This window comes from Pezoporus wallicus, unplaced genomic scaffold (assembly GCF_028554395.1).
Source record: "Pezoporus wallicus isolate ANWC-B61680 ecotype Strahan unplaced genomic scaffold, APGP_CSIRO_Pwel_v1 contig_2012, whole genome shotgun sequence".
NCBI classification, from domain to species: Eukaryota; Metazoa; Chordata; class Aves; order Psittaciformes; family Psittacidae; genus Pezoporus; species Pezoporus wallicus.
In genome coordinates this window covers 1,877,320-1,891,315 of record NW_026639840.1, presented here as the reverse complement: position 1 = coordinate 1,891,315, position 13,996 = coordinate 1,877,320, and the positions used below count along the sequence as shown (strand labels likewise).

Here is a 13,996-nt window from a genome sequence, read left to right as displayed (position 1 = left end):
TCAGTCTGAAATTCTGGAAGAGCAGGAACTGGCCTTCTTTTAACCCATTGGCACCAGAGGCTTTTGAGTATTGATTTATTTACTATGAATTTTGCACCATATCTGTGCACTTCAGTATGCCATTATTGTATAATTCTGCTCTTCTTAGAACTCCCTACACCTAACTTTGTCTCTTTTCAAACATGGGAGTATTTTAATTTTTGTTTCAGATCTCCCCTCTGCTCACCAACACGTTATTTTTTATTATAGCATGGTCTATGGAACTTTTTTTCCCCTTCCTTTATTTGCTAGTAATTCCTGAAAAGACTATCTCCTACATGAATGAAAATGCATACTGGTTTTGAAATCAGGATTTCTAGGGTTATCATGTCTACTGTCTGACCAAGCTTTTTTAATGGTCTTTTTTGATTGGCTGATTGAATCTTTCAGTGCTGCAGCTCATTCATACACAGTTTTACTGGTATTTCTCATGCTAAATAGATATCTAAGCTCATTTTACATCTAAAATTGTAGCTTGAGGGAATGTAAGAACTGTATCTCTAGGCTCATATATTCAGCCTCAATACTCAAGCCCCAAATATTCCTCAGGAAATATTCTGAAGTTGTCCCTTGGGTCCCACAGATTTCCTCAGCAGTATCTTTGAGTTCTGGCCATGAGGGATATAAAATACACCAAAATATGCATTTGTTTTTAATCTGCCTTTAGCATATGAGTCTTTTGTCTGCCCTCTTCTTTCTCCTCAAGCAGGACAAAATAAAATCCTCAGAGGTAAAGCTCCAAGCAGTTCACTTTTGGAAGATGACTTTCTTGACAGCTGTCAGTGTCCCCTGAGCACTAGATTTCTGGATGCTTTCAATATCTGACTCTCAAAACATCTGGCAGCAACACTATTTCTAAATATACTGACATCCTGTGGCATTTGTGGTTGATACAGTTACTTAAAGGATAGTAACTGACCTGTAGATGTTATGAAATCTTATATATCAATTTTCTCTTTGCTGGAGAGAGTTCCTTCTCTTCCAGGTGATTGTGGACTTTACTGTGAAATTGATGTGATCATTGTAACAGAAATGCTGACAGTTCAGGGTTGGTTTTTTTTTCAGAATTATTTTTTTTAATCAGTCTTCTTCCTCCTTATCATGCAACCTGCTTTGAAAATGAGCATCATCTGTATTTAATTTTATACTCACAAACTATATGTAATTTCCTTGGTATAACACTGAGCACACCAAGCATTCTGCAGGACATTGCTAAGCAACCTGAGAGGCTAATTCAGCACTTTGAAGATCCTCTCTCAAAAATGCTCCATTACCTTGTTTCCTCTCCTCTTGTTTCAGTGCCTTGTGTACTAAGAGTGAAGGTGCTGCTGTCATTCTACTTTTGCTTCCTCTGGTAACGTCCGTATTCTCGTCGGGGTTTGGTTAATGAAACAGAAGCACAATACATTTACCTTTGATGATGTTTTCTTTCAAAAGCTGTACCTCATCATGAGTTGTGATCTCTTTATGAGATCTGCCTGGTCCTTGTCATGAATTAAGCAAGCTTGACATCTCTGTGTAGCTTTAGTAACAAAGTGAAAAACAAAAGGACAAAAGATACTTAATTATTTACCTTTTTTTAAAGCTGGCTGTCCATTTAGTTTGGTAGATCAAGTAGTATTTGCTCTCTTTCTCAGTTGTTAGTCTGCATACTCTTATACTGTTGTAGTCTTACATAAAATGAATGTGAGATGGCATGTGTTTGCATCTTACAATAATTATGAATAGTTCAACCTAATTTTTGCATGCATTTCAGTGTTATTAGTGCAGTATTTTTGAGTATTGGAGAAATAATCAGAGGGAATTTATAACAGTCATTTTTTAATTTTGTATGGAGGTTTTGATCCTTTTAGGTTTTATTTGACAAATATGATCTTTACTAAAGACATCCATCCTTTTAAGTATTCCTTCTGGTAGAGATCAAAACACTGTTGTAAGTAACATTGTTATTAGTTATCACCACTTTATTTTCCACCTTTATTATATTGCCATACCTTGCTTCCCATAGAAATCAATTTCAGCCGAAGAGCTGTATGCTTTGGCAGCAATATGAGTATTAATACTTTTGCGGGTTCTTTTTCAGATAGAGGTAGACATCACATTTCCATTTCTTTATTATTATTATTATTATTGTTTTGGTTTACTTCCTGTTTTGCCATTGTTTACTTAGAAGTTATGTGCTATAATTCCCTAAATTTTCATAGCAATGAATTAGGTTCTATCTCCATTTGTTGCTATCGCTATTTTTGCTATTATTTTATAGGTTTAATCTTAGTTATTTATGTCTCAGTTGTTTTTATATTAACATATGTTATCAGGTGATATTTTTTTGGATACATTTGTTCAGAGAAGAACAGGGCTTTACAAGAATGAAGTACATTGTAGAACTCACTAAAGTCAGGAGCACTTAGAAAAATAAAAATACTGATTTCGTAGTGTTGTGAAGTATATTTAAGTGATAAAACCAATATATATAACAATTGGGTTTTTAATACAACAGGTTCGATCTATTTGATTAATTTGGATGTCTAGCCTCTAACTTACTGTACTTTGCCTAAGAGAATTAGTTTGTCAGCAATTGACATTCCCCACTTTTATGAAAGCCATACTTTAGGTAACAGAATATTGTTAAACTGCAACCAATGTACTAAAAGTCTGTCTTCTAGCAAGAACATATTTACGTTTAAGAGCAGCAGGGAAATAGTGTTCTGTATATACTTCTGTATAGATTTGAAGACAAACACAGCACTGGGGCTTGAAACTCCGTGTAACCAGCAGGTGGTGGTGCTGGCTTGGAAATAAGTGACTGAAAAGCCTCCTAGAACTTTTTGTATGGATACTGCAAGGAAACAATTTTATTTAAAAAAATATTTATAATATTTCAGGTGACTCATTTTAATTGCATAAAAGTGTTTCCAAATAGGTGTATACAGTGTAAACACTTGTATATAGACCAGTGTGTATGCAAACATGCACAGCATTTCATTTTACATATGAAAATGGTATTATGACCTCACAGGTAACAGTCATGTGAAGACCTCCATTCCAGAGAAATATTACAGCTGAACCTGAAAGAATATTGGGGATCACTGAACCTGATCCTATTCACATTTAATAAGTGGAAGTTTTTCCACTGATGTGGATGAAGGCTGGATAAGACTGACAATAAGAAAGCCAGAGTTAAATGTCAAGATTTCAGTTCTTGTTCAGAGACACAGACACTTCTACACCCTTTTTTATAAGGGTAAACAGGAGCCAAAAGGGGAAAGAAATTCGATGGTAGTGAAGTTTTAAAGTAAACAAACAAACAAACACCCCCCCCCCCCCATCCAATTTATTGGTGGCATATTAACCACCTAGTAAAAAACCCCACACTGAGTGATGTCTTCTAAATTGCATGTTTCAGAAATATGACAACTCCGTGCAAAGCAGAGGAAGAATTAAAAAATTAAAGTCTTAGAAGTTAAGAATAGAGTCCCCTAGATTTATAGGAAGTTTATGAAAATCTTGTGTTTACTCAGCAAGGCTGTACTGACATGGAAATGGGTACGGGGACGTAGTATGTCCTTTTTTGGGAAAAAAAATACTTCTATCACAAATTTATTTTCAAACTTGTCATAAGCAAGGTAGAGTAAAGGTTATTTCAGTTTAAAGTTTCAGGATATGCAGGTTGGAATTACACTGGAAATGTGTACTTCGAAGATGTTGAGATAAATTGGCACTTTGAACCAGAAAGCAAAGTAATAATTGTAATTAGATTTCTGCAGGATGAAAACTACACTTCCCAATGTTCACAAGAAGGAAACAGCTGCAGCAAGACCTAACTGAAATTTGTGGAGTCCTGTTCCAAAGAAGTCGGCATATATCTATGCCTTTCCCTATGCACTGAAATACTCTTTATCTGAGGAACAGAGTCTGTGCAGTAAATACAAGGTTTCTAATCACCAAGGGCTCCTCTGCTTACTTTTTCCCTTAGTAACTTCTAGGCATTATATATTTTCCCCACTGAATTTAATGGAGATAAGTGAATGTTAACAGCAAAGTGTTCATGGTGAGTGGCCTTTCAAATTATTGTAATTTATGTTTTTAATAATAACTTATTTTTAAGCCACATAGAGAACTTCACTGGTTTTAGTGTGACTGATCAGATTGTGAGTGTATTCAGTCAGGGGAAACTTCCTGTATTTTGTAAGAACAGGACAGATTTCCCCTACTGTTTGGTAGAACAACATAACTACAGTCTACCATCACTAGCACTGCAACCTCTTCATTTGTGTGCCTTTCAGTTGGTGTCAAAATCCTCTCTGAGGCAATAGGATAAAGGACAATACCTTTTGGATTGCTGTGTATTGAGGCAAGGATGGTCTAGGACAATGCACTGAATTTAGAGCAATGAGTATGGAAATACTACAATTTGCTGTGTGTTGCTCTTGCTCTTAAAGAATCCCCCAAAGATGTGCCTTTTGGCTTTACATGTCATGCCTTTGGGAACTGTCAAAGGACAACACATAAGGAAATCAGTGTTCTTAAACTGGCACCTATTTTTTTTAAGGAAAGAAAAAAACATAGAAATAAAAAGGATGTTTCCATTAAAGAGCTACATTTTCATGTCTAATTAAAAACCAATGAACCAAACAAAACCAAAAAAACAGTATAACAATTTACTCTTATCATATATGCATGTAGTATGTTCTAATGGAATGTGTTCCAAATGTACTTACTTTACAAACAGTAATAGCAACCACACGATCTTATACCTGGTAGATCTGAGAAAATTAGTGATTAACATCCACATTTTCAGCTAATTTGGTTGCTTGAGTCTTAGTAAGAGCTGTAAGTGAGGAACTCTGTTAGAAGAGAATTGACTGCAAGTGAGCAAGCCAAGGCTGTATAACAGATCAGTGGTAAAACTAAATCCCAGTCAAGAGATTCCCAGCCCTCTGTAGCCATGGGATCATCAGGTATTCTATTAAAAAGCATGTGCTTTAAGCAATCCTTTTGTATTTTGCTTCTGCTAGATGCAGCAGCTGGAGCTCTAAAATGAGTTCACAGCTGCCTGTGACACAGTAGGATACACAGGACCTGAACAGCTCTTTTCTGACATGCAGGGGTAGTGTTTTGCTGTTCCTCCTCCTCAGTGTTCAGACAGCAGAACAGCTTGTCATAATAAAGTAACAGAATTTAAAATTTAACTCAGAGAATATTTACATTCACCATACCCAATGAGAGACTTTGACTTTCCTTATTCTCTAAAGTGCACTCTCAAAAGACAGTCAATTCCATTCACTTTGATGTTTGTCTGGAGAACAGACCCCCATGAACACAAACTGTGTTCTGTTTTCAATTCTACAATTTAGACACATCTCCCTTTCTTCACTCTTTCCCAAAATAAACTTTGCTTTACCCAAATAGTATTTTGTATGGGTAAAACATGTGGCGAAGTCAATTGGACAGTTAAGTGGACAGAGGGGAAAAAAGTCCACTGATGGTTTTTCTTAACTTTTCATTTGACAGTTTTCTGATAACAATATAATGACTTGAATAAACAATTACAGACTGAATCATAAACTTGAAAAGGTAATAAAGAATGGAGACTAAGAATCAAGAAAAATGTATGAGGGAATACTAAAATCTGAATCAGAAAATAGGTTCAAGGTTCATTGGACCTATGACTTAGTCTATAAATTTGAATTTGATTTGGAATTGAATAAAGTAGCTTTTTTATTTACTGTGCTCATTTGTCAGAGGAAAGGGAAGGTGGTTGTTACATACCAATCATGTCACATTGTATATATACTTCTGTATAAGAACAAGAAACGAGGCCCATAAAATCTGAAGCCTTTCTTCTCTAAATTGCCCAAGTGAATGTAAAGTGCTGTAGACGTGGGAAAGACTCCATTTTATCAGCTCTGCACACTGAAGCATGAGATATGAACAGTTCCTCATCTGAAGTCCACTGAAGTCAATGTGTTTTCTCTGACTTCAGTGGAATTTGAATCAACTACATCTTGCTAAAGTCAGTATAATAGAAAAGTAATGCCAACTACTATCTCTGTAAAGAATTTGTAATAATTATGCTCTTGAATTAAACTGAAGGAGCAATGGGAAAAAAAAAAAAATCCAAGTTCTACTGTAATTTTAGGCTGTTTCTCTACCCCTAAAAATAAATGGACTTTTTTTTTCACCAAAGAGTCAAATTAACAATTTACTGGGTTTCCAAACGTCTTTCTAGTCTGTTTTTCATTCTATATACACGTTACCCTAAAAGCTCAGGAACTTAAAGTTTATCATGGTTTCACAAATTATCAGAGCAGCTCTATTAACTGTCCTTTTACAGCATTCAGGGAAAAGCAAGGGCGAGGAATATATCTGTATCCCTTATGCACGAAGAGAATTCAGACTGAAAGACCATGTATTATCAATGAAAAATTAAGCGTAGTATAGAATGCCAATAGAAAGAAAGAAAATAGGGCAATTCATTTGTCATTCAGTTTCACATGCCTTTAGCCACAATGTGCAAGCCTGAGACAAAAAGAGAAAAAAAAGAAAAAAAAAGATGTTTCTTGGGTGGCACTGTTTCAAAGACCATGTCTCGTGTAAGCACCATTCATTGTTTGCAAAATATTCTGAGATGGTGTTTTCTTGACTTTCTCAGATTTTGCCATTTTCTTATCTGCTTCAGATGGCACACATGGCAACTAAAAGCCAGTGAGCCTCACCTGCTTTTCTAATGGTGCTAGTAGTAGAAATACGCTTCATCTCTGATGCAGAAACAGGTATCTGTTACTCTTTGTATAAAGAAAAAACAATGAAATGCATTTCTCTCAGTTTGTAATGCACATAGAAACAAAACCAGCAATCTTGTTTCATTTGAATTGCCAGACACCAAGCAAACACTGCTCTGCAGTTTCTAAGATTAACATTCTTGTGTCTCATCAAGCACCATTGTATTCTAGTTTCTAGTCAACGATTTCATTACATCTGATACCACCAAAAAATCAAGTAAATTTGTAAAATAAATAGTTCATTAGCATAAAGTGATTTTTAAAGGGGAGGAATAATATTATTGTCCTAATAACAAATGTTCCAATTAAACTATATTTCAAGATTATGCTAATTTTCAACCCAAACTGATTGGCCACATTTTCTTTCCTGAAACTACCTTTGATAAGAAATGCATTACAAACTCATCAGTTTAGCTTCCTGTTAACAAAGAGACAGCAGCCGTCTGGATTATTCTAGATCCGCAGTGAAACTGCCACACTATGTATGCTCAAAGTAAAGCTGTGCAAGTTTGACAAGGGGCAGATGAATCCAGGAGTTATTGTGCAGGGGTTTAAGTCTATGCGGCAGCTGACGGTTGAAATAATCATCTATATATTGCTCTGAGCTAGCTGGGGAAAGGTTGAAGCTGTATATTTTCAACATATCTAGCCTAATGGTTAATCTGTTGTCTTGTACAGGGAGTGCTGGGTGGAATCACAGCAATAGCTGACAGTTTGGAGGAATTGCTGTGGGTATTTTCAGTTGCCTGATTCACGAAGTGGTAGGTAGCAAAGCCTAAACAGGCTTGTCGTTGAAAGAGGGAAGTCATGCTCACTGTCACTCCCATCAGAAGAACTCTGGTAGCCAAAAGCTCAATCAGCATATTGATTATTTGCATTTAGTAATACAAAGCTGCAGCTTGTCTTCACTGACCATGTGAAAGCTGAACTTCATTGAAGACATGCCAGACTGCAGAACCGTGATTGCTCCTTTGGAGGTCAGCTGGGAAGATGCTGAGGAGAAAGAGAACAGTTAAGCTGGGGGGAGAAATAAAATATTTTTACACACCAGGATAGCTTAACTGTTAAAAACACTCTCTATACTCCTAGTGCTGGATCTGGCATATCTGTACAGCAACATGGCATTACTCACTGCAGAGATTAAGGGAGTGCAGTATGAATTAGACTGAAACAAAAATGAAGTATCTGCAACTGACAGCTCTGGCTGATGGCTGACTATGAAGGAAAACACTGTGCTAGTGTCTGGCGAAAAATGGTGCTGAAAGCCTAGCAGCTGATAGAGATGGGGGTGGAAGGGAGCAGTGGGTATCAGTGGTGGTTGTTTAGAATGTCTGGTTTTGGTCAGGATATTTTTTTCTCCTTTAAAACACATTTTCATCTTCCCTTCCAGGCAAATCATGCTGAAGCCAGTTTCAGCCATTTTGTTGAAAGCACTGTACTGGTATTCTGCCTTGTTACATTTAAATTAAAGCTCAGCCCAGTTTTAAGTTATGGCAAGTGTATGCTCACAAAGAATAAATAGAGATTGCCATAGGCATTAGATTAACTACATTGGTTGTTTTAAAAATGTTCAGGGACTTGCAGATTGTATTTAAAATTATCTTCATTATAATAAATAAAATGTAGAGAAATAGAAATAGGCACGATTCCATAATACAGACTGTAGGCAAGTGTATATTCATTGAGCTTGAAAGGGAGGTCTTGAGGGTGGGGAAATGAAATAAGAATGCATGCAGCTTCAAAATATGTTTGCATAAATTGCATTAATATCTCACATTTTATAGATATGATTTTTTTATCTGTCTAATGTTGACAGATTTCCTGGGCAAGTTCTGTACAGCATTTACCAAAAGTAGGTAGTGTCCACCCCAGTGGCACCCACCACAGTGCCATTAGGAAATACTACAGAAAACATGAATTCCTTATTCTTACTCTACTCTTATCCACTTCCTCATTGTTTGCCATGCTCAAAGAGCTATTCAAATTTGCTCTCAAAATGACCAGTAACTGTTTCTGTTCTCAGATAACAATGGTAAAGCCTTATGGATACATGACAAGTGTCCTGAATAGTTCTAATGAACTTTGGCAGAATAAGTAATGCAGGCAGCATGCTTGTCCTGTGACCATTTGCATTAAAAATAAAGGTTTATGTCATATTAGATAAAGAGAAACTGATCTGTGACTAGATGCTGGTGCTAAACTCATCACATACTTGGAAGAGAATGCTTGTGGATTTGGAGGTTGTGGTTTAACATTGCACAGTGGTACAAAAAATTAGCCCAATCCAGACAGTTTTGTTGCCAAACCAAGTGAGGCAGTGACAGCATGTAAGGATGTATTTAGTTCCATATAATTAACAGCAATCTTTGTTTCCCAGATATGTTTTCTGTGGAAGTCAGCCCACATAGTGAGGCAAGCACCCTATCAGATTTTTAATTATTAATAAAAAGAAACTGCTGAACAACAGGGTGCTATAAAAACCATTTTAGGTTCTGCATATTATAATATGTATCTGTAGAAGTGATGGTGTATTTCTCACTGAGTTGCATAATACTGCTTAATCTGAAAGCATAGTAACCTCTTGTGTTCAAAATTGCACATCTGTGCTGGTATGTGTAGTTCCATGTGTATTGTAACGTGCTTGTGTTTGTGGCACAGTGTGCATGTACAAATTGACAGACTATTTAGAACAGCCAGTTTTACTCTTCCCAGATAAAAAATATGTAATTTTATGAAAGGAATGGAGAAAGAGATAATTATGTCTATCAAAGATAGGTTATTCAGATATTATACTGTACTCTTTTCTTTTCAAGATTGAGTAAAAAGACATAAGCCATAAACTGTTGGAGTCAGAAAGAAACTTGTCCTATGAACAGGGTACTCCATACTCCTGTACTATGGGGCTTCTTCCATTTTCTTCTGAAGCAGTTGAGCTCTTTTCTGAGGCAGGAGGTTATTTCACCCTCTATGGGGTGAAACGGGTCATTAGAACTTTTAAAATCTGGAATAATTTGACAAAAATGGCAATTCTGTTATCCACAGTGTTTAATGTGTTGCTTTTCAGTGGTAGTACCTGAGTACACTGTTGGAAATAAAAGCAAGTAGGATGTATTTTAAGCAGCTCTGTCTGCCTTCATGCTGAACACGATCATGTGATGCTATTAAATATGATGCCAAGCTCAAGCTGTAAGACAAGGTATTTTAGTTCTGGCTCATGCTGTGACACTGCAAGCACAAATTCTTGGGAAAGCTTGCTTATATCTGCATGAAATATGCCATAAGACATACATTATTATGGAAGTTTAGTGCTTAATAGTCAGGTCTGGTATCTGAAACCATCACTTCTTGTACTCCAGAAAAGACTGTGAAAAGATTATGATGTTTCTTAAACAACTTAATTGGAGGGTGGATAAGCATTATTAATAGGTTTTGGTCTTCTTCCATTGTATGTGAAGGTACTTTGATGTAGGCGTGTAGATTTATAAAGATTATTTCAAATATTATTATATTAAAGATTATTCAAATGTTATTAAAGATAGAACTGAATTGATGTACTTCAAACTGTTCAAATACATGCTTGACCAGTGACTTATGTAGGGAGGTAAGTTTCTGCAGTGATATCTTATCATCTGAAAATTGTTTCACTAGAGGAATATCAAAGATAGAAGTTCAAGATTTGACAAAACCCCAGTAACCCCAAGGTAAGATTGATAATTTTCAAGTATTGTATCCAATATAATACACAGCATTTTGGTGGAAATTTTGCTAATCAGATATATGCTGTTCTCCAGTGATTTAAAATTTATGTGAAATGTCATGAGTAGGTATTATTATCATTCTACTTTAAACATTACTACTGTTAGCAAAGAACAGAAAAACACTGTGGGTTAGACACTAGTTCTGTTCTCACTGATTTTTGTATTCACTCAGAGCAGTAGCAAGCCATCAATTCAGAGATCGTTGAATGGGAATGGATACTTTGTCACCAAAAAATTGAACCTTGTCGAAAAGGACATCCAAATTACTCTTTTATGAGTGAGAGAGATTTTGTGCCTGAACATAAATAGAAAGCATGTGGATGCTATGTATGTGTCTTTCCCATTACCAGACAGTATTTCTAGCTGATGGTAAATTAGATAAAGATGCCCAAAACCGTGCCAACCTCCTCAAATAATTTGGAGCTACTGTCTATTCGAAGTTCTCCATGAAAACTTGAAGGCAATTGAAACACATGGAAGTAATACTGCAAGGTTATCAGTCCACAAACTACTCCCTACCTAACCTCCTCACCTCATTATATATAACAGAATATAAGGTCTTAGTGAATCAGTAATATACTTTCTTCTCTATAATATACTTATTCAGAATGAAACGAGCATTAGAAGATCATCACTACATATTTTTACCAGAAAAGCATTTTGTAATTGTCTTTTATGGAGTTTGTAATTTGTTAGTGGTATAAAAACGTGGGATTTCTTTGTTTAATTAGCTTTGTTCTATTAGTAATGGAAGACTAAGAATCACAGTTTTAAGATAAATCCATATTTAGAAATTAAATTTATTAGCTTTCTTTTCAGAGGTGCTATGTATGACTCCTGAAATTCACAATATTCAGCACTTCTGAATACCCAGCAACTTTTATGTAGGCTTCTAAGCGTCAGTTTAATTCCATAAGTATGCTTGCACAATTTTGAAGTCTTGGCCTTACTTTTTTCCACAACTCTTTATTTATTTTAGTAGCAGCAGAGTGCTCTACCTCCCCTGTCATTTTCAATGGATTCAAAGGAATAAACATCTTCCACAGCTAGTATATCTCAAAGCCTTCATCAACACGTGGGAAATAAGTGTTTCCTCAGACACAGTTACCCTAGGATGGGATTATTGCTTAAAGATGATAATATTGTGGAATAATCCTTTTATAAGTATTCTTCTATAAAAAGGCATTTTTAGAAAAACACTTGAGTTAGCTGAATAAGCCTTTATTTCAAGAGCAGAAACTGATACTTTAAGGTTTAAAGTTTGTATTTCCACATAATATCAAAACTGATTCATGTTTGTAGTTTGAAATAACTTTTAATACAAAGACATTAATTTAAACTTTTTCTTATTGTTTAGAAGTAAAGAATGCAGCTAGATCAAGTTACCCAAAATGTTCATATCAATTCAAGAATGCAACTGCTAATGCATTGGTTGGTGCCAAGTCCACTGAAGGAGTCATGGAACCTGTTCCACTTGTTAATAACCGTAAAGGGAGCCTCATCCTACCCAACAACTTATTGAGTTCTGTTGAACAAGGAAAATCTACATACTGTAGATTGCAAAGGGCACTCAGCTTGCCTGTAAAATACCGCTACCACTCCCAAAAGCCTGGGTTGAACCAAGATCTCCGTAGGTAGCCCTGTAGCTGGATGCATAAAGCAATACATATTGGTTTGTGCATGGTCTTGCCGTCTGTTTTCAATGTGACTATGACATTACTAATGCTCTATTAAGTGCTTCCAGATGTGGATTTCTCCAGGTGTGGTGATTAATAAGTTAATCAATTCAGCTAGTCAACTAATGTTTCTGGGTGGTTTGTGCTTTACCTTTCATAAGGTTTATTTGCTCTGAAGCATTTACATGCTAGAGAGAATGAGTTTACCAGGTATTCCAGTCCATGAGATGTTCAGTAACATAGATGTTATTTCAAATCCTATCTCTTTCGGGTATGTAAAAGTGTCTGTAAACTGTTCTGCTAGTGACCTGGGAGAGGCAGTGAAGGAGACAGATTTATTTAGAAAATAGTAACAAAATGACAAAGAAAAAAGCTATGAACTTGTCGACTGTTTCTGAAAGACATTCCCTTTATTTTGCTTTAAAAACGGAATGAAGATAAAAGTCAAGTAGTATGTTGTTACAGATGTTCAGTTCCACATTAAGGCTGTAAAAATTACCAGCACATCTTAAATCAATTCATAGAGCATTGTCTGGATGTTATGACTTTGAAATTATGAATCCTCTTTACACAAGAATAAGTAAACATGTTGAAAAATCAGTGTAACTTTTAAATTAAACTCCAGTATAAACTGAAGCATCTGAAACCTCATTAGGCTTGCCTGACATTTTTCTAGCAGTGAGTCTTCCTGAACTGTAAACCTGTTAGATTCTTTGCCTATTAGACAAGTGAGCACTGGATTATTACAACAGTACGTAATGTGTTATTATACTTAGGGATGCACAAACAAGCTCTTGAATTTTATTAGAACTCAGAAGCTGGAGTTCTGATTCTATAAAATTCTGTGTCCAGCTCTTGAACTTATTTGAAATTTTGATGAAAGCTGGTGAAAAAAAAAAGTCTGCATACTGTAACTGTATTTTAATGGTAATCATGCCTAAAGATGTCAAAATACTAAAAACAAGGACTTATTAACAAAAACACTAGGTCAAGCATACAACATCAGAGTTGAGTTGTCATATATCATTTTTGAAATATGTTTGTCTTTCATATGAACAAGCAAATTTAGGACTCCATTTTTAATGAATGCAGACACAGGAACCATGAAAATAAAATGACCTTTTATGGCTTTACTAAAAATTTTGTTAGATCTGTTTCCTTAAATATGCAGGAAATTGCTAAGAGTATCTGAAGGATAATAATTAAATATGTTTTATATCTCACTTAATACTAAGAAGTGACTTGTGAGTTATCATTGCAACACTTTTGGGAACCAAGCCATAAGTAATGGTGTCCATTATATACCATTCACATATTTCAGCTGCATGGATTTCCTTCCCCCATTATTATGGAGCTGCATTTCTAATATGCAGCTGCCCTGTAAAGTCTATGCACAGTTTTCACATCCAAACAAAATATTGTTTGGATGTGATATGATTAAGATAGATCACCTTTCATTGCTGCAGTGAGAATAAATGGCTTCGTTGCTTAATCAAGGCATTGCTTTAGCAACAATTGAGATCTCTCAGAAGGCTTTTCTAACAGATACTAACTAATGAGACACATTAACCTTGGACTTTCCAGGCAGTTGGTGACAATAGCATAGTTTGGATATGAGAAGCATGTATCAAAAGAGGGAGCTTATTTGTTGTAGATGCAGTAACAAAAATAAATGCAGACTGCTAGAAATCTAATTGTAGAAATGGTTATTCTGTTTGTTGATACTAGTAAGACTTTG

General features: G+C 35.6%; 1 protein-coding gene across 43 annotated transcripts in view; it reads left to right on the top strand.

Moving 5' to 3' along the window:
* KCNMA1 (potassium calcium-activated channel subfamily M alpha 1) overlaps window positions 1–13,996 on the top strand; it is a 483,481-nt gene that overhangs the window by 400,324 nt on the left and 69,161 nt on the right. For 14 of the 43 annotated variants that reach the window (XM_057416305.1, XM_057416302.1, XM_057416303.1 and 11 more), the window contains one exon: window positions 11,940–12,212. The exons of the other annotated variants lie outside the window; for them this stretch is intronic. In XM_057416305.1, coding sequence (XP_057272288.1) covers window positions 11,940–12,212 — 273 coding nt within the window. The remainder of the gene's footprint in view (window positions 1–11,939; window positions 12,213–13,996) is intronic. 43 annotated transcript variants of the gene reach the window in all.